The 24464-nt window shown below is 70.4% G+C and overlaps 1 protein-coding gene across 1 annotated transcript in view; it reads right to left on the bottom strand.

The window, feature by feature from the left end:
• MYO1G (myosin IG) overlaps positions 1 to 24464 on the bottom strand; it is a 64852-nt gene that overhangs the window by 4369 nt on the left and 36019 nt on the right. Inside the window, 7 exon segments of the mRNA XM_075922999.1 lie at positions 10425 to 10579; positions 12455 to 12568; positions 12861 to 12965; positions 17484 to 17628; positions 17764 to 17987; positions 22124 to 22331; positions 23389 to 23555. Of these exon segments, the coding sequence (XP_075779114.1) occupies positions 10425 to 10579; positions 12455 to 12568; positions 12861 to 12965; positions 17484 to 17628; positions 17764 to 17987; positions 22124 to 22331; positions 23389 to 23555 (1118 nt within the window).

The raw sequence follows: 24464 nt of genomic DNA, 5'->3' as shown, positions 1-24464 counted from the left end.
GAGCAGCTTTGATTCGCCGATCTGTCTCTGAGCACCTTCCCTGGGGCAGCCCCCCTGCACCGTGCAAGCCGGCAGGACAGCTGTCGCTTTTGTGAGCCCACGGGCTGCCATCTGGAGAACGACCCCCGACCCCGCGTGACCCGGGGGCACGTGGCCTTTCAGAGCAGGTACCTGAGCCCCGGAACCAACAGCTGGGCCGGGGCCTCGCCGGCCACGTGGCATCTGCCCAGGGATACGGGCGGGGGGGGGGGGGTTCTGTCCTGTGGCTTTGATCCTGAGCCAGAACGCCAGGAACAGCCCAGCAGGGGCAGGCCGGGGCTGACGGGCGCTGGCCCCCGTGGGATGCCAGGGGTGCGGCCTGGCGGGGCTTCCCGCTGGGCGCTGGCTGGGAGCAGGGGGTGCCTGTGGTCACAGGGTGGGCCTGGCGCCCACCCCAGCGCATGGGCCGAGCCAAGGGCCCCTGCTCGCCAGAGGCTGGGGGGGGTCCCACTGCAGTGACTGGCAGCCCCTGGGCACAGAGCCCCCCCCAAACCGCCTGCATCCTCAGCCCCACACGTCTCCCCACCCAGCCTGGCTCCCTGCCCCCTCCTGGCCGGCAGCCCCTGCGGGGAGCAGGGCAGGAAGTCACGAGCCGGGGCCATGGGGGCCGTCGCCCCGGGCAGCTCACATGGCCCCGCGCCGGCGCTGGCAGACAAAGGGGCCGTTTCTTCGGCGCCGGGGGAGGGACTCGTTACGGCTCAGCCGCAGCGCGTGGCAGGGCGGCTCCCAGCCCCCCCCCCCCCACGTGGGCAGCGCCCGCCCGGGCCACCTCCAGCGCAGGCCTCCGCAAACAGGGCACCCGGAGGGGCGGGGAGGGGGCGCTCGCAGCAATGAACCCCAGGCAAGCCCGGCTCACGGGCCGGGGGATCCCATGGGCGGGTCTGCCAGGCACCGCCCGCTCCCGGCTCTTTCCCAGCCAGACGGGTCAAAGCCCTCGCGCGGCTACTGACCGCGGGCGCCGACACGCTCCAGCCAGGCTGCCGGGGGACAGCCAGGGTCCTCCCCCCCCCCCCCGCGCCGAGCCCTCTCGACCCTGCATCCCTCTGCATCCCGCAGCCTGCCTGGAACCCTGCATCCCTCTGCCCCCCCCCCACGGCCTGCCTGGGACCCTGCATCCCTCTGCCCCCCCCCCACGGCCTGCCTGGGACCCTGCATCCCTCTGCCCCCCCCCCCCACGGCCTGCCTGGGACCCTGCATCCCTCTGCCCCCCCCCCCACGGCCTGCCTGGGACCCTGCATCCCTCTGCCCCCCCCCCCCACACGGCCTGCCTGGGATCCTGCATCCCTCTGCCCCCCCCCCACACGGCCTGCCTGGGATCCTGCATCCCTCTGCCCCCCCCCCCCCACGGCCTGCCTGGGACCCTGCATCCCTCTGCCCCCCCCCCCCCCACGAGCCCTCTCGACCCTGCATCCCTCTGCATCCCGCAGCCTGCCTGGGACCCTGCATCCCTCTGCCCCCCCCCCCACGGCCTGCCTGGGACCCTGCATCCCTCTGCCCCCCCCCCCACGGCCTGCCTGGGACCCTGCATCCCTCTGCCCCCCCCCCACGAGCCCTCTCGACCCTGCATCCCTCTGCATCCCGCAGCCTGCCTGGGACCCTGCATCCCTCTGCCCCCCCCCCCCCACGGCCTGCCTGGGACCCTGCATCCCTCTGCCCCCCCCCCCCACGGCCTGCCTGGGACCCTGCATCCCTCTGCATCCCGCAGCCTGCCTGGAACCCTGCATCCCTCTGCCCCCCCCCACGGCCTGCCTGGGACCCTGCATCCCTCTGCCCCCCCCCCCCCCACGGCCTGCCTGGGACCCTGCATCCCTCTGCATCCCGCAGCCTGCCTGGGACCCTGCATCCCTCTACCCCCCCCCCCCCACGGCCTGCCTGGGACCCTGCATCCCTCTGCCCCCCCCCCCCCACGGCCTGCCTGGGACCCTGCAAGCCTCTGCCCCCCCCCCCCCACGGCCTGCCTGGGACCCTGCAAGCCTCTACCCCCCCCCCCCCCCACGGCCTGCCTGGGACCCTGCATCCCTCTGCCCCCCCCCCCCCCCCACGGCCTGCCTGGGACCCTGCAAGCCTCTACCCCCCCCCCCCCCCACGGCCTGCCTGGGACCCTGCATCCCTCTGCCCCCCCCCCCACGGCCTGCCTGGGACCCTGCATCCCTCTGCCCTCCCCACACAGCCTGCCTGGGACCCTGCAAGCCTCTACCCCCCCCCCCACGGCCTGCCTGGGACCCTGCATCCCTCTACCCCCCCCCCCCACGGCCTGCCTGGGACCCTGCATCCCTCTGCCCCCCCCCCACACAGCCTGCCTGGGACCCTGCAAGCCTCTACCCCCCCCCCCCACGGCCTGCCTGGGACCCTGCAAGCCTCTACCCCCCCCCCCCACGGCCTGCCTGGGACCCTGCAAGCCTCTGCCCCCCCCCCCCCACGGCCTGCCTGGGACCCTGCAAGCCTCTACCCCCCCCCCCCCCCCACGGCCTGCCTGGGACCCTGCATCCCTCTGCCCCCCCCCCCCACGGCCTGCCTGGGACCCTGCAAGCCTCTACCCCCCCCCCCCCACGGCCTGCCTGGGACCCTGCATCCCTCTGCCCCCCCCCCCCCACGGCCTGCCTGGGACCCTGCAAGCCTCTACCCCCCCCCCCCCACGGCCTGCCTGGGACCCTGCATCCCTCTGCCCCCCCCCCCCCACGGCCTGCCTGGGACCCTGCATCCCTCTGCCCCCCCCCCCACGGCCTGCCTGGGACCCTGCATCCCTCTGCCCCCCGCCCCCACGGCCTGCCTGGGACCCTGCAAGCCTCTACCCCCCCCCCACGGCCTGCCTGGGACCCTGAAGCCCCTCTGCCCCTTCCCCTCCCCCGCCATGGCCTGCCTGGGTCTTTCCTGCCAGCTGGGCTAATGGCCAGGGTCCCTTCAGCCAGTTCCAGCCTCTCATGGCCCTGGCAGGGTCACTCTGGGGGGTGAGGCAGTGGGGCCGGGATCAGAGCGCTGGCGCCGTGGAGGATACCGGGGGGGGCCCCACGGAGGCTTCAGCCAGAGCGGGGGGCGGTGGAGCCCATGGAGCTGTCTGCGGAGAAGCCCCGGCCAGCAGTCACCAGGCAGGGAGGCTGCACCGGAGCCAGCAGACAGCGACCTCGGGTGGCTCCGGTCCCCTCCAGCGCTGAGCCGTGAGGGAGGCCAGGCCAGCTGCCGGCTCCGCCCTCGGGCTGCCCCGCCGGGAATACACCTGCCTCTGGCTCGACCCGCGTCCGCGGCGGAGGCACTCGCAGGCCGGCAGGCGCCCATCAAAGCCAGGCAGCCGGCGGAAGCGCTTGTCTGCCGGGAGGGAGACTCCCAGCGGCCTGCTCCGACTGCGGGTTGGGATTCTTCCTTCGCCCTGGGGCAGGGGCCTGGCCCTGATCCGTGCCCAGCCTGGGGTGTGCGGCCATCACAAAGCGCCCCACGGCACTGTGCATTGTACCCACCACTGGCCTGCGGAACTCTCTGCCACAAGACGGCTTTGAGGCCCAGGATGCAGCTGCACCCGGACAAGGGGCTGGCCCCTTCCGGGGGAACAGGAACATTCACACGATGAGACCGACGACAGGGGACATCAACCCGCATGCGCGAGGGCGAGCTAAGCACCGGCCGGCGGGGGGCGGACAGAAGGTCCCTCGGAGGTAAGAAGTCCTGGCCCCGCTAGAGGCAGACGTGGGGTAGAAACCTCCACCCACCGTCCCCATGTTCGAGATGCGTCGCCTGGCAACGGGCTACGGACAGTCAGACAAGCCCCGCAGGTGTGAAAATCCAAAGCCGCCGCCCAGCCGGGGAATGGCTGCGTCAGCGTCCCTGCCTGCGGCCAGCGATGGCCGGATGCCTGGCCGGGTGGGAGGGCTCACGGCGGGCGCAGTGTCCGCTCCAGCCAGGGACACGCACCAGGATGCCAGCGCGGGGACGGAACGGCCCCAGGGACGCCCACCCTGAGCAGCCACTGAGCGTAAGGCAGGGTCCCCCCAGCGACACCGCCCGGGCCTGATTCAGCGTGTGTGCACCCTCCCGCTGGAGCAAGCCCCTTGCCGTCTCTCCTTAGCATCGGGCCCCCCCGCCCCCGGTGAGCGGGTTTGGCCCACCCCGCTGGTTGCGTTTTTCAGAATCCCGTCCGGGGGAGGGGGGGGGGAGCTGGTGGCAAGGGGTCCAAGGTGCCCGGACCCTAATGCCACAGCTCGGCCCCTCCCAGCGCCAGGCCAGGGACCCCGCTCACGTCAGAGCCAGGCCTGGTCCCGCCGCCCTGGAAGCTGCGGATCAGGGCCGGGCCCACGGCAGCAGGCGCAGCGCCCTGCTCCCCTGACACAGCGCTGTGCCGAGTTGCCACAGGAACACGCTCTGCCACGCACAGCCTGGGCCTCACGCCTCGGCTCCCCCACCCCCGCCTTCCAGCTGGCTCCAGCCCCCGCCTCTGCAGCCAACCCCGCCTGCCCTGTGTCCGGCCCTGAGCCGCTGGAGGGGGACGCACAAGCTCCCTGGGGGACCCCGCCCTCGGCCTCGCTGCCAGCAAAGCTACTGCCCTCTGCAGTGCCAGGCGGCGCTGGGACCCGCCTGCAGTCAGTCTGGCTGTGCCCATCACCCTGGCCTCGGGCACCTCTTCCCCCTCCATCCCCAGCACCAAGTCGGAAGAGCAGCTCCTCCGCCCCACTGCAAACTGGGCCACCCGGGCTGGGCTCCGGAGCCAGGCTGCGTCCCCCTCTCCTCTCTCACCTTGACACCTTCCGCTCTCCCGGCTCTCTGCTTCCCCAGCTCATTAGTTAGTCTCGGCTGTTAACGAGCTTTCCTGCAGTTCCCTAGCAACCAGCTCTGGGCTCCGAGCCATCTGCAAAGTGGGACACCAGCGAGGCTCCTTCTGCCCGGGCGAGCGGCTGAGTGCGGCGGCCCCCCCGCCCCGGTACGGAGCCCTGGCCCCTGGGGCCGCGTTCTGCCCCCCTGCCTGCCCCGCAGGGTGTAAAGCCACCGATCGCCCCACACGCTTCTCCACGCTCTGCACCAGGCTGCCCCATCCCCGCGGCGGGGAACCTGAAACCTGCCCTGACCCCCGGCCTGGCGCCACCGTGTGGGGCTGGGGGGCAGCACGGGGCGAGCGAGCCGCCCCTCGGTCTCCTTGCCATAGGACATCGCAGGCGGGGGGGCGCTGGCTGGTAACGGCGAGGTACGGCGTGTGGGGGAAGGGCGTCAGCAGACTGGGCTGCCAGGGCCCTGGATGCGGGTCCTAACTCTGATCCGGAGCTTTGGGCAAGACACAGGGCAAAGGGGGGGTGGGGGGAATCCCTGCCTCAGTTTCCCCACCTGCCAAAAGAGAAGATGGGGGTACCTGCCCTTGCAGGGGCCTGCTGAGGCTTAGCTGGGGGCTGGGCAGGGCCCTGCAATCCTCGCCTGGGAGGAGCTTAGGGGTTCTCAAACTGGGGGGCCCGACGCCAAAGGGTCATTTGAATGGGCTGGCTGGGGCCAGCATTAGACTCGCAGGGACCCAGGCTGGAGGGGAAGTCCAAGCTCCCCACCCCCACCCCCGGGGTGGCAGGGCTCAGGCTGCAGCCCCCTCTCCCCCCACCAGCCCCACCCCCCAGCCACATAGTAACTGGGTGGCAGAAGGGGGTGCAATGAAGACGGAGCCCCCCAAGCTGGAGGGACGAGGGGTCATTTCTCCAGCCAGCCGGGGCGGGGCCGGAGGCCGCGCAGAGCTCTGGGAACCCGCCGGCTGCACGCCCGCTCCGTGGTTTATGGCTGAGGCACCAGGCTCGGGGCTGGAGTAGAGCCCTGGCAGCCAAACGTGGGGTGGAGTGAGCCGGGGGTGATGGGCCTGCCCAGCCATCCTCCTGCCAGCACCCGAGGGCAGGGAGGGAACCCAGAGTAACTCCAGCCTCCCCGGCGCCTTTCCACATGGGGGGACCAGGCTGAAGTGCAGCCACCTCTGGGGTGGAGGATGACAACACGCAACAGCGCACGCTGCACAACCGCTGGGAGGGGGCACTTCGAGCCAAGGGCGCTGGGGCAAACCCCACCTCAGCTGCCACGTGCTGGGGGCTTGCTCCGCGGCCGGCGGTGGGCAGCGGAGCTGGAGTTGCCCGGTATTCACGCGGCCAGCCGGCGGCGGGGCCAGAGAGAGAACCCCAAGGCTAAAGCTGAAAGCGCCACGGAGCTGTAACTTCCAGCGGGATAGTCACACCCGGCCTCGCTCCGCCCTCAGAGCCAAAAGCCTAAAGGAGCGCGGCCTAGTGGCTGGAGCAGCGGGCTGGGACGTAGGGACAAGCCCTGGTTCTGCCGGGTGACCCTGGGCTCGTCACAGCCCCTCCGTGCCTCGGTTTCCCCAACTGCAAAACGGGGTTGGTGCGACCCGGGCGGGCAGCGCTGTGGGATCTGAGTGGAGTCTTGCTCATCGTGGTCGGAGGGCAGCCCCCGCGGGGAGAGGCAGGGCACAGCCGAGGGGAAGGAAGGCAGGGGGGGCGGTGCGTTGTGGGGGGGCCTGCCTGGGGCCGGAGTGACATGGGGGAGGGGTAGCGAGAGAAGCAGCAGCCGGGCGGGGCCAGCCAGTTCCAAGGCGCGGGCGGGGGGTGGGGGGGGGGGGGTTCTAGGTCGCTATTAAGACGGGACAAAAGAGAGCCAGCTGGGGGGGGGCTCTTAAAGGGGCAGCCCCCTCTCAGTGCGGGGAAGGGGAACACACACACACACACACACACACACACAGCCAGGGTGCACATGCTGAGCGGGGCCGGCAGCCGGCAGGGTTGCTGCTCCGGTGAAAAGCCCTTGTGTCGCCACGGTGAATGCACGCCCAGCGTGACTTGCACTAGTGGGAAGCCCGGGTTGGCTGGGGCTACCTGCCAGGCGAGGCTGCGGGGGCCGGGGACAGGAGGAGGGCAGGAGACCCCCGCTTGAGGGCTGTGAAGTCCCAGGCGGGAGGGGAATTGCGGGCGGGGGAGGCGCCGTTCAGAGCGGGGAGGAGAAACGCTGGGAAGCAAGACCTCCGCCAAGGGAAGGGCTCCCTAAGGGAGGGCCGGGCCGCAGGAGACAGCCCAGCAGCCCCCCCCCCCGCTAGCCATGCCCCCCACTGGCTCCTCTGGCCCATCTCCACTGCAGCTCAAGGCAGCTCCCGTGCGCTGCAGCCACCGGTCAGCACCACGGCCAGCTCCCCCTCCACCAGCTGGGCCAAGCGCCAGGCTTCCTAGGCAGAACCCCAGCCGCCACCCAGCCCCACAGAGCTGACAGGCTCCTGCCCCAGGCCCCAGCGCCTCCAGCACGGAAACCAGGCCTGCGGGTCCAGCATGTTCCCCTCTGAGCTCCTGACCCACCCGAAGCAGCTCCTGGGTCATCGGGAACTGCCAGTAGGCTGTGTGTGTGCGTGTCTGTGTGCGCGCGTGCATGTTTGTATGTGCGTGTTTGTGTGCATGTCTGTGTGTGTGGGTCTGTATGTGTGTGTGCACGTGTCCGTGGGTGTGTGTCTGTGGGTGTGTGTCTGTATGTATGTATGAGTGTCTGTGTGTGCATATTTGTGTATGCATGTCTGTGTGTGCATGTCCATGTTTGCATGTGAATGTCTGTGTCCGTGTCTGTGTCTATGCGTGTCTGTGTGTACATATTTGTGTGTGCATGTTTGTGTGTGTGTGTCTGTGTGTGCATATTTGTGTATGCATGTCTGTATGTGCATGTCCATGTTTGCATGTCTGTGTCCGTGTCTGTGTCTATGCGTGTCTGTGTGTACATATTTGTGTGTGCATGTTTGTGTGTGTGTGTCTGTGTGTGCATATTTGTGTATGCATGTCTGTATGTGCATGTCCATGTTTGCATGTCTGTGTCCGTGTCTGTGTCTATGCGTGTCTGTGTGTACATATTTGTGTGTGCATGTTTGTGTGTGTGTGTCTGTGTGTGCATATTTGTGTATGCATGTCTGTGTGTGCATGTCCATGTTTGCATGTGAATGTCTGTGTCTGTGCGTGTCTGTGTGTACATATTTGTGTGTGCATTTTTGTGTGTGTGGGTCTGCATGTGCGTGTGCATGTCTGTGTGTGCATGTTTGTGTGTGCATGTCTGTGTGCGTGTTTTTGTGTGCATGTCTGTGAGTGCGTGTCTCTGTGTGCATATGTGTGTGCACATGTGTACGTGTGCGCATGCAGGGCACTGAGGTGGTCGCACCTGCACCCTCGCCAGGCACAGCTCTCGCAGACAGGCTCCCCGTGGGGCTAGGACGTGCCCGGTGCCAGGGCTGGGCTAGTTCAGATGCCTGGGCCGTGGACATGGCGGGGCCAGCAGGCCGTTAGGACCTGCCAGTGGGGGAGGCGCGTGCTGGATCATCATTGGGCCGCCCCCAGGCCTCCCACAGGGCACGATGCGGACGCTGCAAGGGGGCGAACCAGGAACCCCCCCCCCAGAGCCTTCCCCGTGGGCACAGCCACCAACCAGGGCAAGTCCTTCCCCGCACCCCGACTAACAGGGCCCAAGGGAGGGGCTGGGACTCCCCTGGTGGGGGGGCAAGGGTGGAATCGGAGTCCCTCGCTGCCCGGCACCGGCTGGTTAACGTCGCTGGCCATGCGGGGGGAGAAGAACCGCCGGCACCTTGCACCCCAGGGTCTGGGACTGGCCAGGAGACAGCCCCAGGCTCCCTGTCGGACGCAGGCCCGGCCAGGCGAGCTGTGCACACCTGACCTCGGCCCGGCCCCGCAGCTGCGGAGTCAGAGGGCAGCCGTGCCCTGGGAACCCCCCTCTGCAGGGGGGCCACGAGCACGCCCCTGCGCACCCGTGGGCTCGGGCCGTGGCTCGGCTCCCCCCTGCACGCACACCCTCCGCAACAGACCCGGCACCGGGACCCTGCGGCTGCTGGTGGCACTAGGACGCCAAGGGACCCCAGAGGCAGGGGGACCCTCCCCATCTCCCAGCATGCACTGCCCCCCCGGCCACGCCCCTGGGGATGGGGCCCACGGGAGGCCCAGCTCAGCGGCACTTGCCTCAAGGGGCCACAAAGCCCCGTTTCCGAGGGCTGGCTTGCGGCCCCAGGGCCCGGCCTGGGCACACGCTGCCTGGGGAAGGGTCCGTCCCAGCTGGGGAGGGAGAGGGCAGGGCTGGGGGCGGGGCAGGGAGAACCGTGGCTCTGCCCTGCACACACCGGGGCAGTCTGGCGGCATCCTGAGCTATTTGTCTCTCTGCCGGCAAAGGGGCGGTCGCTGGTCCTTTAAGAAGCCCCCTCCCCCCCTTGCCCGCGTCCCTTTTCTCCCCTGCGGCCGGGCAGCCCTGTGCCGGCAGCTGCCACGAGCAGATGGCGCCGGCCTGCCCCCCGCCCCCTCTCTCCTCCCTCGCCAGCTCTTCAGGGGCGCCGATAGACGGGCTCCATCTGGCACCTGCTGCCCCGGCCTGGGCAGCGCCAGGGGCTGCCAGCGCTGAGCCAGGCCCGTGGGGGTGGAGAGCCCCCCGTCTGCCAGGCTGGCTCTGCAGCGGGCACCGTGTTGTCCCTGCTCCCGCCCCTGTCGGTGGCACCGCTAGCGCCAGGCAAAGGGGGAGCCGGACCCAGCGTGCCAGGGCTCCAGCCAGCTCAGCTCGGTCTCACCTTCCCTCTCCCTGCAGGTTCACATCTCCCGCCCCCGCCACCCTCCCCATGCACATGGCTTCACCGGGGCTTGGTCCGCCCCGCCCCACACGCGTCTCCATCCAGCCGCCCGGGCAGCCAGGCCGCACGAACCACGCGCTTGTGGGGAGCCCAGCCGCCCGGCTGCCGGGGAGAGGCGCAGCCCGCAGGCCTGGCGAAGGCTCGCGAGCAGCCCGGCTGCGACCGCCCGCCTGGGAGCTCGGGAGCTGGCTCCATGCCCACGGATCGGGGCTCAGCCCCCTCCCTCCGGCGCCTGCACCTGCTTTGCATCACAACGGCGGGGGGCAGCAGGGTTGGGGAAGGCTTTCTAGTCTGCCCCCGCCCCTCCTGCCGGCTGGCTGCCCTGACAGCTGGAGGCTGCAGTGGGCCCACGTGCCTTTGCACAATGCCTGATTGGGGGATTAGGAGCCTTCCCTGCAGCCCGGCCGGATTCCCCTGGGCCTGCACGCCCCTGCTGCCCTCCGCCAGGAACCAGCGCCAGCCGCCTCCTCTGCGGGTGCCACCGCACCCCTGGCTCCCCTCAGCGTTGGAATTACTGGGCCCTGGCTCGGGGGCAGGGCCCTACAGCACCACACGCTCTGTCATGCACGCACACGCTCTGTCATGGATACACACGCTTTGTCATGGACGCACACGCTCTGTCATGGTCTCTTCCCGGCTGATCTGCTGGAGAGCAGCTCCCTCTGCATCGCACCGCACCGCAGCCTGGGGTCCATCCCGGTCACGCCACCGCGGTTTCCCCATCCACCCCGCCGCCCTGGCCCTCGTGGCCCCCGTCCCCTGTGGCATCCCTCACCTTTTGAAGTGGTCCACCAGCACCCCCACCAGCTCCCCGATGCGGTTGTCCTCTTCCGGCTCCATCTTGTGGAAGCAGACGACCAGGTCGTCGTGGCTCTGGGTGTGGAACACCACCAGCTGGTCTTGGCAGCTGGTCACGCTCACCCCCGTCACCTGCGAAGCACAGGCCCCTCGGGTTACTGACACGCCACGGCCCCGTGCGGAGGGGGCAGTTCCCTCCACGGCCACCAGGGGGCGATCACGGGGAGCCTACAGGCGCCTCCTTGCTACTGCTCTTTGCTCTTCTCAGCCCCACCCACCACCACATCAGCCAATGAGATGGCAGCTTGGCTGATGTTAGTGAATCATGCCCGAGGGATCTGAGTTCTGATTGGCCGACGTGGCAGTGGCCAGGTGATGTCACGCCCTCCGGATCACATGGTCTTCTCTGCCATGTGCTAAGGGGTGCCCAGGCAATCCCCCACCCTGCCTGGTACCAGCTCCTTTCCCAGGGCACCCGGAGTGGGGGCTTTTCCCCAGAGCACGGCAGGAAAGGGCCCAGGCCACTTGGCCTCCCTGCAAGCGCAGGACTCTCCCCTGCCCAGCACTGCTCCTCGGGAGCCTTGCCGTGCCTGGTGGCTCTATTCAACTCCCTGCTCCCGGAGTCACGTGATTCTGCGGAGCAGGGGCTGAGGCCCAGGGACTCGATTCGGCGAGAGGCACGTTCGGGGCTGGCCACGCTCCTGCCCCAGCCTGTCCCGGTGCACTGCTGCAGCAGCACATTGCCCCCACTCCCAGCACGACTCAGGGTAACCCCCCGGGGCAGCCGCACGCGGTCAGGGCAGGGGGCCGGGCGTGGGGCGTCCAGGGCTGCGGTGTGTCGGCTTGAGAAGAGTGCGGGGGTGTGACGGGATCCCGGCCAGGAGGGGCGCCAGCAGTGAAGAACAGCCCCGAGCGCCACGGGCCCTGGCCAGGAGGGGGCTCGGAGGCAGGGGCTGGCTCCTAGGTGGGCCGGGGGCTGCAGTCATCGAAATAATCGACCTTGCCTGCCTGAGACCTGGATTTGTCCCCAGTCGATGGAACCCTGGGCAGGGAGCCCCGGGGCTCCCGGACAAAGACGCATCCTTGGGGATCAGAAGGGCCAAGAATCTCAACACCTGGGGGGATCGCGGGAGCCAGGAGAGAGGCACCAGGCTTATTTCAGGTCACAGCTGGGGGCCACAGGCTGCACCGCTGCCTCCTGGCTGCTCTGCCCAGGCCAGCCCCCAGCACCTCCGGGCACTGTTGTGGGTGAGCTGGGACACGGCCCCTCTAAACTGTCTCCCTCCAGCAGCTCCGGGTCTTCCTGGCTCTCCTCTCCAGCCAGTCCACGCACCCAGCAGCCCAGCTGGGACTGGGTCCTGCTGCTGCACTGACAGCCGGGAGTCAGGACTCTTGGGCTGTCCTGTCTGCCACTGATTCACTGCGTGACCCTGGGCAGCTCCCTCGCCTCTCCCCGCCTCACAGAGACGCTGTGGGGAAGGAGTCTGGGAAGGGCAGGCCTGGGGTTTCCCTAGAACATTTTCCAGATGCTCCTGGATCAGCTTCGGCAACGCCGCCCCCAACCACGCTGCTGCAGCTCAGGAGTCTCTCGAGAAATCCCACCGCTGCCACCAGCCATCCCAGGAAGAGGGCGTTGCAGCTGAGGCGCCTCTTCCTCTCTGCTCTGCCCATGTGGCTTTGATCAGGGCTGCTGGCCGTGGTACCCAGCCCGCTGCTCACCCACCAGGGGACATGGGAGAACCCCAGGAGCTGCGAGCTGGTATAACAGCCAGCCAGCACGGTCCTGGTGTCTTTGTCTCCAGGTTCAAGCGGCCATGCTTGTGAGATGCTCCCTGGCCCCGGGCTGGCTGCCTTGGCAGAGAGCCCCAGGCCTGGGCTGGGGAGGTTCAGCTCCCCTCTCGGCCTGGCAAGGCAAAGCTGCAGGCTGTGTCAGGGACCCTCGCCCTGCCCTGAGGCTGGGGCCTTGCGAGAGAGCGGGCCAGGCCCTGGCAGTGACGGGGCACTCACCATGCTCAGGGGCAGCGTCCGCATCACTTTGTACTGCTTCCTGGGCGCCAGCTTGTAGAGGTGCTGGTCGGTGAGGAGAATGGCCCGGTCCTTGCGCTTGTTAAAGCGGTTGATCTGCACGGCGGGGGAGACCACGTCACCCGGGGTGGGGGTAGGAACACGGCCGGGACCCAGGCAGGACTTGGCCCAGAGATCCCCAGCTCCCCTGTGCCCCCACCTCACCAGGGGGCCCCCCTGCCGTCCCAGGAGAGCTCTGCTGTCGGGGCACCTTCTCCCCCCCGCTGCTGGGAGAAACGGGGGTGCTGAGGACCCAGCAGAATAGGGTCGGGGGACAGCAGGGGGGCCCAGAACTCCTGCCCCTCCCGGTGGGTGGAGGGACGGGGGCCCAGCCACGCCAGGCTCCTACCTTGCGGACGTGGCAGGAGAACAGCACCGCGCCGAAGTGCACTTTGTCCTTCAGGGCCTGCACCCTCCTGGCGAAGTGGGTGGCGAGGGCAGGGTTTTCCGTCACCTGGCGGGCGGAGCAGGCTGTGTCAGGCAGAGGGGGCGGGGGTCTCCCGGGCCGAGGGGGAGGCTGGCTGATGCGGTGCAGAGCGGGAAGAGGCACCGCATGCTGCACGGCCCGAGGCTCCCTGGAGCTACGCGAGGCCGGAGAGAGACCGGCACATTGCAGGGAGGTGAAATCCCACCTCAGGCCCACAGCTCCCCACCGTGGCCAGCTGGGAGCGTACTGCCTTCTCCCGTGGCCTGTGGAGGGCGCTGGCCCCCGGCAGCCCTCGGAGCTAACCGGAGCCGCTACCCGGTGCAGGGCAGCTGGGATCGGTGCCTCGCTCTCATACTGCGTTGGAGCCCGTTTCGTCCAGGTAGCCAGCACCTGAGCGTTCCCTAAAGCCAAATCAACGTGCAGGAGTCCACGCTGGGAGAACAGGATCTGGGCCGGGCCAAGGACCATGTGGCCCAGGCTGCCGGCTCTCCCAGGGGCCAGGGCTAGGTGCTAGGAGAGGAAGGCGTGGGACCCCGCAGGCGCCAGCGTGCTGAGGTCTCACCCCAGTCGCAAAGCGCTTGAAGCATGAGCGCATGGGCGACGGGTTCCCTGGAGAGCCAGACAAGCAGCCTTTTGGCATGGTGCTCGGTTGCAGGAGCGGCGCGTCCTGTGGCGGGGAGTTCCACGGGATCATGGCACTGTCCGTGACAGTGCTAGCTAAGTGGGTACAGCCCGGTGTGCAGAGCCAAGCTTTGGGGTTTGGCTCCTCCCTTTGCAGTGGAACCCACCGACTGGGTTTCCTCCCCACCAACTCACTCCTAGCGGTCCCCGTGGATACGGACCCTAACTGCGGCGCTGCGTCTTATGAAGCCGTTGTCCCGGCTCACCCCAGAGGTGGCTGCATTCCAGCAGTGGGCACTGAATTTGTGGGCGCTTTGGCTTGAGGGGCAGGATGGAAGAGCTGTCCTGGGCGAACTAGCGTGAGACCAGCCAGCGGCTGCCGCTCACAGACATTTACCCCCCGCGGAGACTCCAGGGCCTGATCCTGGGCCAGCCACGCAGTGTAAATCGGGAGAGACGGCCAAGCAGGCAGCGTGAGTTCAGAACCAGGCCCAAGTCAAACTCACCCCCGCTCCCCCCGGCACAGCACAGCAGAAAGGGACTGGCAGGGCGCCCGCTCCCTGCCCCTCGTGTCCTGGTGCTCAGAATCCTGGCGGGCTGAAGTCACCCCGGGGCCGGGAGATTTCCACCGTGCAGGGCCCACGGAACCAGCGAGAGCCTTGTGGCCGGGGAGGGGAGGGGGAAGCTGTGGGGTAATACAGCCGCCACGGCAGGGCCACGCATGTCCAGTGCTCTCAGTCTGCAGCAGCATGGGACTTGGCTGGCTGGAGGGGGTGGGGGACGACGACAAACACGCCTCTCCCAGGCTCTGAGTGGGAGACCCCCCCCCGCAGAAGGCAGGAGCATCTTGGGATCTGGATGCTCCCTGCTGAGGAGACACGGCACTCAGTGAGCCAGACACGGCCCCAGCTGCCCACCCCTTGGACATGTGTACAGCCTGACACCTAACATACGCCACCAAGACACGCTACACGCCCACAGACACACCCATAGACAGACACCCCATGCCCAGCATGCTGCCACGGAGACACGCTACACGCACACAGACACACGCATAGACAGACACCCTGTGCCCAGCACGCTGCCACGGTGACACGCTACACGCCCACAGACACACGCATAGACAGACACCCCACCCCCAGCACGCTGCCACGGAGACACGCTACACGCACACAGACACACGCATAGACAGACACCCCGTGCCCAGCACGCTGCCACGGAGACACACTACACGCACCCAGACACACGCATAGACAGACACCCCGTGCCCAGCACGCTCCCACGGAGACACACGCTACACGCCCACAGACACACGCATAGACAGACACCCCGTGCCCAGCACGCTGCCACGGAGACACACGCTACACTCACACAGACACACGCATAGATAGACACCCCATGCCCAGCACGCTGCCACGGAGACACACGCTACACGCCCACAGACACACGCATAGACAGACACCCCGTGCCCAGCACGCTCCCACGGAGACACACGCTACACGCCCACAGACACATGCATAGACAGACACCCCGTGCCCAGCACGCTGCCACGGAGACACACGCTACACGCCCACAGACACACGCATAGACAGACACCCCGTGCCCAGCATGCTCCCACGGAGACACACGCTACACGCCCACAGACACACGCATAGACAGACACGCCGTGCCCAGCACGCTGCCACGGAGACACACGCTACACTCACACAGACACACGCATAGATAGACACCCCATGCCCAGCACGCTGCCATGGAGACACGCTACACGCCCACAGACACACGCATAGACAGACACCCCGTGCCCAGCAGGCTGCCACGGAGACATGCTACACGCACACAGATACACGCACAGAGACAGACAGACATGCATAGACAGACACTTTGCACATGCCCAGCACACTGCCACGGAGACAGAGTCCCAGCACACACTCACAGGCAGACACACCCCTCCTGCTGGCACGTGCACACCAACACACACACGCTCACACACATGGTGCCTGCCCCAAGCACACCCATGCAGACACCCCCCCCAGATGAACCCCCCCTCCCGTGCAGGCCTCCCTCTCCCATTGGGTCCCCCCAAACATGCCGCGGGGAGCCAGATCCACCCTGCTGCAGCCCAGAGCGGAGCTGCCAGTGCAGGAAGTAGCTGCGAAAGGCGGCTCAGTGCACAAGGAGGCACCTGCTCCGGCAGGCGGCGGAGCCAGAGGAGAACAAGGGGCCAGTCAGGGCCCAGCGCTCCAGGCTACGATCATTGAAGAGGGACCCGGATCCCCCGGCCAGAGGGACCTGTCACCCCAGGCCCACCAAGCCGGCTGCCAGCTTGCCTGGCGCATGGCCCCACTAGGGCGGGACGGGGAGGCCTGTGGGGGGTGGGCGACCCTGGGCAGACTGCCCACAGCCCCACTGACGGAGGAACACTGGAGCTCAGCGGCACCCCCACGCCACCTGGCACGCGGCAGAAGGGAGCCGCGCCGCACCGGGGCTGAGGGGGAACGGAGGTGGAGCAGCACCCAAATGCAGCCACTTCTGGGGGGGGACGCAGCTGCCACTGAACCACCCGCAGGAACGTGGGCCCCAAACCCCCCCCCCCCCGGAAAACACTGCAGCCGGCTAACGCCACGACGGGAGCCCGGCCATCGCCTCAGAGCTGGGGTCTGGCCAGGACAGTTCTGGGCCGTGTCCGGGCACGCGAGGGGCAAGGGGGCAGGAGCAGGGGACTCCGGGGGGGGGGGGGGAGCCACGGGGACCAGGCTGGGAGATACAAAGGGAGAGAAGAGGGGCTTTGCAGGGAGCCTGTTGCTGTGGCAACCGGCGCCTGGCAGCAGAAAGCAGCTGTGGGCGGCGAGAGCAGCTGCCTCCCCCGCCCCCCGCCCAGCTGGGAAGCCCCCTCCCCGCCCAGCACAGCCTCCAGCGCCCGCCCCACGGCTCACTCAGCGTGGCAGTGGGGGGATGCCACACGCCCGAGCAGCGCCCCCTGCTGGACCCCCAAAGCCAAGCCCCCTCCCCCCAGCACAGCCTCCGCCGCCCGCCCCACGGCTCACTCAGCGTGGCAGTGGGGGGATGCCACACGCCCGAGCAGCGCCCCCTGCTGGACCCCCAAAGCCAAGCCCCCTCCCCCCAGCACAGCCTCCAGCGCCCGCCCCACGGCTCACTCAGCGTGGCAGCGGGGGGATGCCACACGCCCGAGCAGCGCCCCCTGCTGGACCCCCAAAGCCAAGCCCCCTCCCCCCAGCACAGCCTCCGCCGCCCGCCCCACGGCTCACTCAGCGTGGCAGTGGGGGGATGCCCCGCACCCGAGCAGCCCCCTCTGCTGCCCGCCCCACGGCTCACACAGCGTGGCAGCGGGGGGATGCCCCGCGCCCGAGCAGCGCCCCCTGCTGGACCCCCAAAGCCAAGCCCCCTCCCCCCAGCACAGCCTCCAGCGCCCGCCCCACGGCTCACACAGCATGGCAGCAGGGGGATACCCCATGCCCGAGCAGTCCCCTCTGCTGCCCATCCCACGGCTCACACAGCGTGGCAGCGGGGGGATGCCCCGTGCCCGAGTAGCACCCCCTGCTGGACCCCCCAAAGCCAAGCCCCCTCTGCCACCCGCCCCATGGCTCACACAGCATGGCAGCGGGGGGATGCCCCATGCCCGAGCAGCCCCCTCTGCCGCCCGCCCCACGGCTCACACAGCGTGGCAGCAGGGGGATACCCCATGCCCAAGCAGCCCCCTCTGCCGCCCGCCCCACGGCTCACACAGTGTGGCAGCAGGGGGATACCCCATGCCCGAGCAGCCCCCTCTGCCACCCGCCCCACGGCTCACACAGCGTGGCAGCAGGGGGATGCCCCGTGCCCAAGCAGCGCCCCCTGCTGGACCCCCAAAGCCAAGCCCCTTCCCCACCTGCCTCCCCGCCCAGCGTAGCATGGGCCCCCACTCACCGAGGAGAGGTAATCCCGGGCCCAGCTCCTCTGGCACCCCCAGTCCTTGCGCAGACCCTGCAGCACCTCCATGGCCGCCACCTTGGCCTTGATCTGCGGCATGTCCGAGGGCGGGATGTTCTTGATGATCTGCCTGGCACGCCACCTGGGCCGAGGAGAGGGGGTTCAGGGGCCCCGGCGGCCCGGCCAGGCTCCGCCCTCGCCTCTAGGGGGCGGCGGCGCGACATGGCGTCTCTGGGGCAGACCCCAGCCTCCGCCCAGGGCCCCCCCCCGGCGTTACCTGCGGAAGAGCAGCTTGCTGTTGTCCTGGAACTGCGCCAGCACGGCGGGCGGCTCCGGCCACTCCACGCTCTTGCCGTAGTCGGCCATGCCCCGCACCGCCTGGAAGCGGTGCACCAGCTCCAGCAGGTACGTCCTCACCTTGTGCCGCTTGTAGTGGGCCATGATGGTGTAGACGGCCCGCAGGTACCGGCAGCGCCGCCGGGCCAGGGCCCCCCGCCACACCTGGGAGAGACGCCCAGACTTAGTCCCAGCGTGGGGGCAAGGCCCCACGTGCCCGGCCCTCGGCCCGTGGCTCCTGCCTTCCGAGCCACGCCCCACTCCCCCAGCTCTCTCTGCCGCGGGAGAATCCCCAGCGTCCCAGCCACCCTGCCACGCAGGGACCCCGCCACCCCAGGGCAGCCACCTCTGGGGTGGGATGCAGCAGTGGATTCGCAGGTGGCTGTTTGGGGCAGGAAGGGAGGGGGCGGATCGCAGTGAAAACACAGAGGGATAGTGGCAGGAAAAAGGCAGCCCCCAGCCCTAGGGCCTGGGAACCCAGCCTAGCCTGGCTGAAGAGTTTTGAACCAGCCCTACTCCCCTTAGAATTGGGAGGTGGCCCAGCTGGGGGGGACAGAAGCTGTGGTGCATCATGGGAACTGTAGTCTGGCCAGGGGCAGGGTCCATAAGGAATGATGGGGGCCCAAGGGCACTGAGCAGCCCGGGGGACGCAGGCCCACACGGCTCGAAACACGTTTCGACGTGTCCTGGTCGAAGTGCTCTGGGACTTTTCATTGCACAAAAGTTTGGGGGCAGGCGCCGAGAAATGGGGATGGGGGGCAGGGTGGAAATTCTGGGGCTTACTGGGGTGCCAGGGAAGCGCTGCCAAGACCTCCCGTGCCAATCCCCGCGCCCCTGGCCCCGGCACTGGGCAGAGCTGCAGCCACGGGCGCTCGGGCCCTGAGGACCCTGGCCGTGCCGCTCGCCATCAGCCAGGTGCTCTGACGGGACGCAGCAGCGCCCCAGCCGGGCGCCGTCGGGAAATCTGCGAACGGTGCCGTGTCTATAGATAGGAACGGGGTCGGGGGCTGGCCCCTGCAGTGCAGCAGCGCCAGGGAGGCAGCAGGGGGTGAGGAGGGCGGCAGAGGGGCTTGGAGTGGGGCCAGCCCTTCCCTGCTCCCTCCCTGACTCCTTCCCACGGTGCGGCGCCCCAGGGCGGCTGGGGTCAGACCCGCCCCGCCCGCTGTCACACGCCCAGGGCTCTGCCGGGTTGTGCCGAGCACGGTGGCAGCCGAGCAGGCTAATTCGCTCTGACGGCCCAGCCGCTGGTGGATCCGGGCGTCGTCCTGCCCCGCAGCAGCCCCCCGGGGGAGCAGGGAAGGGCCGTCCCTGGGGCCAGGCGAAGCCAGTGCCAGGGCAGGGCCTGTGAGCGCTGCCCATCCCAGCCCCACGGCCAGGCCCCCCAGCATGTCCTGAGCACAGGGGCCTCTGTGCCAAAGGCCTGGCTGGCTCTCGCCTCCCTGCAGAGTTTGCAGCTGGGTTCCGGACACGGACCCGCCTGCGCTGCCGGAGACCCAGGCAGCTCCCCGAGCCCCCCGGCAGCTGGGCCCCTGGGGGGCTCCGCCATCTAGGACTGCGCCCCTCCTGTTGCACCAGGCTCTGACCCGCAGCGGGGGGCTGGGACTGGCTGTGCGCATGGTCCGGTCCTAGCCCGCCCGCCTGCGCGAGGTCAGAGATGTAGAGCTCACCGCTGAGGGATGCACTGGTAACGGTGTCGCTGGTGCGCCGTGTGGGGGGGGTGCAGATGGGGCGTGGGCAGGGGAATGCTCCAGCCTGCCGCAGTCCTGACAGCTGGGCCACAGACGGGGGGGGTTGCTCCCCCACCCAGGCCTGCGGTGAACCCACCACCGGGTGAGCGCGCCGGTAAAGCTCATGCTTACGGGTCACCGGTTGGCCTCTTACATCCCTCGCCAGGGCCGCCGAGCCCTGCCAGCCAGCAAGGAAGTCGCTCATGCCGGGCAGAGCCCCGCGCGGACAGCACGGCACTTATCTCTGCCCTTCCCGAGGCACGGCGGGCTTCAGCCCATTTCAGAGATGGGAAACTGAGGGAGGGTGTGTCTGTGTCCTGGCTCCCTGCTAGCCCCACTCTCCCTGCACAGCCGTGGGGGGAGAACCCGGGATCCTGGCCCCCCCCGCTAGCCCCGCTCTCCCTGCACAGCCGTGGGGAGAGAACCTGGGGTCCTGGCCCCCCCCGCTAGCCCCGCTCTCCCTGCACAGCCGTGGGGAGAGAACCCAGGGTCCTGGCCCCCCGCTAGCCCCACTCTCCCTGCACAGCCGTGGGGGGAGAACCCGGGGTCCTGGCCCCCCCACTAGCCCCGCTCTCCCTGCACAGCCGTGGGGGGAGAACCCGGGATCCTGGCCCCCCTGCTAGCCCCGCTCTCCCTGCACAGCCGTGGGGGGAGAACCCGGGATCCTGGCCCCCCCCGCTAGCCCCGCTCTCCCTGCACAGCCGTGGGGAGAGAACCCGGGGTCCTGGCCCCCCCCGCTAGCCCCGCTCTCCCTGCACAGCCGTGGGGAGAGAACCCGGGGTCCTGGCCCCCCCCGCTAGCCCCGCTCTCCCTGCACAGCCGTGGGGAGAGAACCCGGGATCCTGGCCCCCCCCGCTAGCCCCGCTCTCCCTGCACAGCCGTGGGGGGAGAACCCGGGATCCTGGCCCCCCCCGCTAGCCCCGCTCTCCCTGCACAGCCGTGGGGAGAGAACCCGGGGTCCTGGCCCCCCCCGCTAGCCCCGCTCTCCCTGCACAGCCGTGGGGAGAGAACCCGGGGTCCTGGCCCCCCCCGCTAGCCCCGCTCTCCCTGCACAGCCGTGGGGAGAGAACCCAGGGTCCTGGCCCCCCGCTAGCCCCACTCTCCCTGCACAGCCGTGGGGGGAGAACCCGGGGTCCTGGCCCCCCCACTAGCCCCGCTCTCCCTGCACAGCCGTGGGGAGAGAACCTGGGGTCCTGGCCCCCCCCCGCTAGCCCCGCTCTCCCTGCACAGCCGTGGGGAGAGAACCCGGGGTCCTGGCCCCCCCCGCTAGCCCTGCTCTCCCTGCACAGCCGTGGGGAGAGAACCTGGGGTCCTGGCCCCCCCCCGCTAGCCCCGCTCTCCCTGCACAGCCGTGGGGAGAGAACCCGGGGTCCTGGCCCCCCCCCGCTAGCCCCGCTCTCCCTGCACAGCCGTGGGGAGAGAACCCAGGGTCCTGGCCCCCCGCTAGCCCCACTCTCCCTGCACAGCCGTGGGGGGAGAACCTGGGGTCCTGGCCCCCCCGCTAGCCCCACTCTCCCTGCACAGCCGTGGGGGGAGAACCTGGGGTCCTGGCCCCCCCCGCTAGCCCCGCTCTCCCTGCACAGCCGTGGGGAGAGAACCCAGGGTCCTGGCCCCCCGCTAGCCCCACTCTCCCTGCACAGCCGTGGGGGGAGAACCCGGGGTCCTGGCCCCCCCACTAGCCCCGCTCTCCCTGCACAGCCGTGGGGGGAGAACCCGGGATCCTGGCCCCCCTGCTAGCCCCGCTCTCCCTGCACAGCCGTGGGGAGAGAACCCAGGGTCCTGGCCCCCCGCTAGCCCCACTCTCCCTGCACAGCCGTGGGGGGAGAACCCGGGGTCCTGGCCCCCCCACTAGCCCCGCTCTCCCTGCACAGCCGTGGGGGGAGAACCCGGGATCCTGGCCCCCCCCGCTAGCCCCGCTCTCCCTGCACAGCCGTGGGGAGAGAACCTGGGGTCCTGGCCCCCCGCTAGCCCCACTCTCCCTGCACAGCCATGGGGGGAGAACCCGGGGTCCTGGCCCCCCCACTAGCCCCGCTCTCCCTGCACAGCCGTGGGGGGAGAACCCGGGATCCTGGCCCCCCTGCTAGCCCCGCTCTCCCTGCACAGCCGTGGGGGGAGAACCCGGGATCCTGGCCCCCCCCGCTAGCCCCGCTCTCCCTGCACAGCCGTGGGGAGAGAACCTGGGGTCCTGGCCCCCCGCTAGCCCCGCTCTCCCTGCACAGCCGTGGGGGGAGAACCCGGGGTCCTGGCCCCCCCACTAGCCCCGCTCTCCCTGCACAGCCGTGGGGGGAGAACCCGGGATCCTGGCCCCCCCCGCTAGCCCCGCTCTCCCTGCACAGCCGTGGGGAGAGAACCTGGGGTCCTGGCCCCCCGCTAGCCCCACTCTCCCTGCACAGCCGTGGGGGGAGAACCCGGGGTCCTGGCCCCCCCACTAGCCCCGCTCTCCCTGCACAGCCGTGGGGGGAGAACCCGGGATCCTGGCCCCCCTGCTAGCCCCGCTCTCCCTGCACAGCCGAGGCGGGAGAACCCGGGGGTCCCGGCCCCTCCCAGCAGCACCCCACCCCGGCGCCCCCTCACCTTCTGCAGCAGCAGCACGATGACAGGGATGAGCTGGGCCCGCTCCTGCTCCAGCTGGAAGAGGGTCTGGGGCGTGCGGATGAAGACCTTGGTGTGGCCGTAGGCCACGTCGTCCTGGAAGCCGTGCTGCTCCATGAGCGCCTGCGTGGCCTCCTGGTCTGTGGCCATGAGGTGGTGGGGCCACGTGTACTCGCAGGTCATCTTATACCTGCGCGTGGAGTCGGGGTCAGGGTCCGTGGCCGGCCGGGGAAGGGCAGTTCTGAGCCGGGAGGGGGAGGGGGAGGGGGAGGGCAGCCCGGGCGGGGGGGTGGGGACGGAGCAGCTGGCACCGCAGAGGGCTGTGTTGGCAGGATCCGGTGGCTGGGGCCAGTGGGGAGGGGGCAGGGCGGGGGCGATGCAGCGGGGAGCAGCGAGGTGCTATGGGGTCAGCGGCTGGGGCCTGCAGGGGCAGGGCAAAGGCAGGAGGGGCAGAGGGGACAGGCCAGGGCAGCTGAGACTATCGGGGCAGGGCATCAGTGGAAGGGCCCACAGGGGCTGGGGAAGGATGGGGCAGAAGCAGGGGGCGGGTGGGGCAGAGGTGGGGGAGATGGGCAGAGCAGAGGTGGGGGGGCGGGCGGGGCTGGGGAAGAGGTGGGGGGGCCGGCAGGGCAGGGCAGGGGCAGAGGCAGGGAGCTGGCAGGGCAGGGGGGCAGAAGCGGGAAGCCAGCAGGGCAGGGAGCAGAAGCGGGGGGCAGGGCTGGGACAGAGGGGGGAGCCAGCAGGGCAGGGCTGGGGGGGCCAGGGGCAGAGGTGGGGGGCAGAGCTGGCGCAGAGCTGGGGAGCCGGCAGGGCAGGGCCGGAGGGGACGGGGGCAGGGCCGGCCGGGGCAGAGGGGGGAGCCGGCAGGGCAGGGACGGGGGGGACGGGGGCAGAAGCGGGGGGCAGGGCCGGGACAGAGGGGGGAGCCGGCAGGGCAGGGCCGGGGGGGACGGGGGCAGGGCTGGGGCAGAGGGGGAGCAGCAGGGCAGGGCCGGAGGGGACGGGGGCAGGGCCGGGGCAGAGGGGGGAGCAGCAGGGCAGGGCCGGGGGGACGGGGGCAGGGCCGGAGGGGACGGGGCAGAAGCGGGGGGCAGGGCCGGGGCAGAGGGGGGAGCCGGCAGGGACGGGGGGGACGGGGGCAGAAGTGGGGGGCAGGGCCGGGACAGAGGGGGGAGCCGGCAGGGCAGGGCTGGAGGGGACGGGGGCAGAGCCGGGGGGCCGGGGCAGGGCAGGGCCGAGGCGGGTACCTGAGCAGGAAGCGGTCGTAGGGCTGCCGGTAGGCGAAGCCGGCCCGGCGCACCCGCACGTTCTCCAGCAGGCCCAGGTATTCCACCTGATGGCGGCAGCGCTCGGCGTCGAAGAGCAGCGGCGACTTCTGGTCGTTGGGCTTGATGCAGCGCACGTAGTACGGCTCCTGGGGAGAGGGGCGCTGAGAGCCCGGCCGGGGCAGGGGGTGGGGCCCGCTGGGAGAGCCCCGGGCGTGGGGGGCAGGGTGTGGGGCCCGCTGGGAGAGCCCCGGGCGTGGGGGGCAGGGCCTGGGGCCCGCTGGGAGAGCCCCGGGCGGGGGGGGCAGGGCGTGGGGCCCGCTGGGAGAGCCCCGGGCGTGGGGGGCAGGGTGTGGGGCCCGCTGGGAGAGCCCCGGGCGTGGGGGGCAGGGCGTGGGGCCCGCTGGGAGAGCCCCGGGCGTGGGGGGCAGGGCCTGGGGCCCGCTGGGAGAGCCCCGGGCGGGGGGGGCAGGGCGTGGGGCCCGCTGGGAGAGCCCCGGGCGTGGGGGGCAGGGTGTGGGGCCCGCTGGGAGAGCCCCGGGCGTGGGGGGCAGGGTGTGGGGCCCGCTGGGAGAGCCCCGGGCGTGGGGGCCAGGGTGTGGGGCCCGCTGGGAGAGCCCCGGGCGGGGGGGCAGGGCGTGGGGCCCGCTGGGAGAGCCCCGGGCGGGGGGGGCAGGGTGTGGGGCCCGCTGGGAGAGCCCCGGGCGTGGGGGGCAGGGTGTGGGGCCCGCTGGGAGAGCCCCGGGCGTGGGGGGCAGGGTGTGGGGCCCGCTGGGAGAGCCCCGGGCGTGGGGGGCAGGGTGTGGGGCCCGCTGGGAGAGCCCCGGGCGTGGGGGGGGCAGGGCGTGGGGCAGGCCCTGGGAAGGGTGAGGCTGGGGGGCTGCGGGGCTCCTCCTGTGGGCAGGCGCGGCTCAGCGTGGCTGGGCTCCGGGCTGAGCAGCCGGGTGCGGGCTTTCCTCTCCGGGCTCAGCCAGGGCCGTGGGAGAGGCACTGCCGTGCGGGGTGAGGGGCGTTAACGCCGGCAGAGTGGGCCGGTCCCAGCGGGGCTCTTGGGGGGG

Source organism: Pelodiscus sinensis, chromosome 2, assembly GCF_049634645.1.
Source record: "Pelodiscus sinensis isolate JC-2024 chromosome 2, ASM4963464v1, whole genome shotgun sequence".
In the NCBI taxonomy this organism is placed as follows: Eukaryota; Metazoa; Chordata; order Testudines; family Trionychidae; genus Pelodiscus; species Pelodiscus sinensis.
Note: the sequence above shows the minus strand (reverse complement) of the source record. Positions and strands in the feature narration are given on the sequence as shown.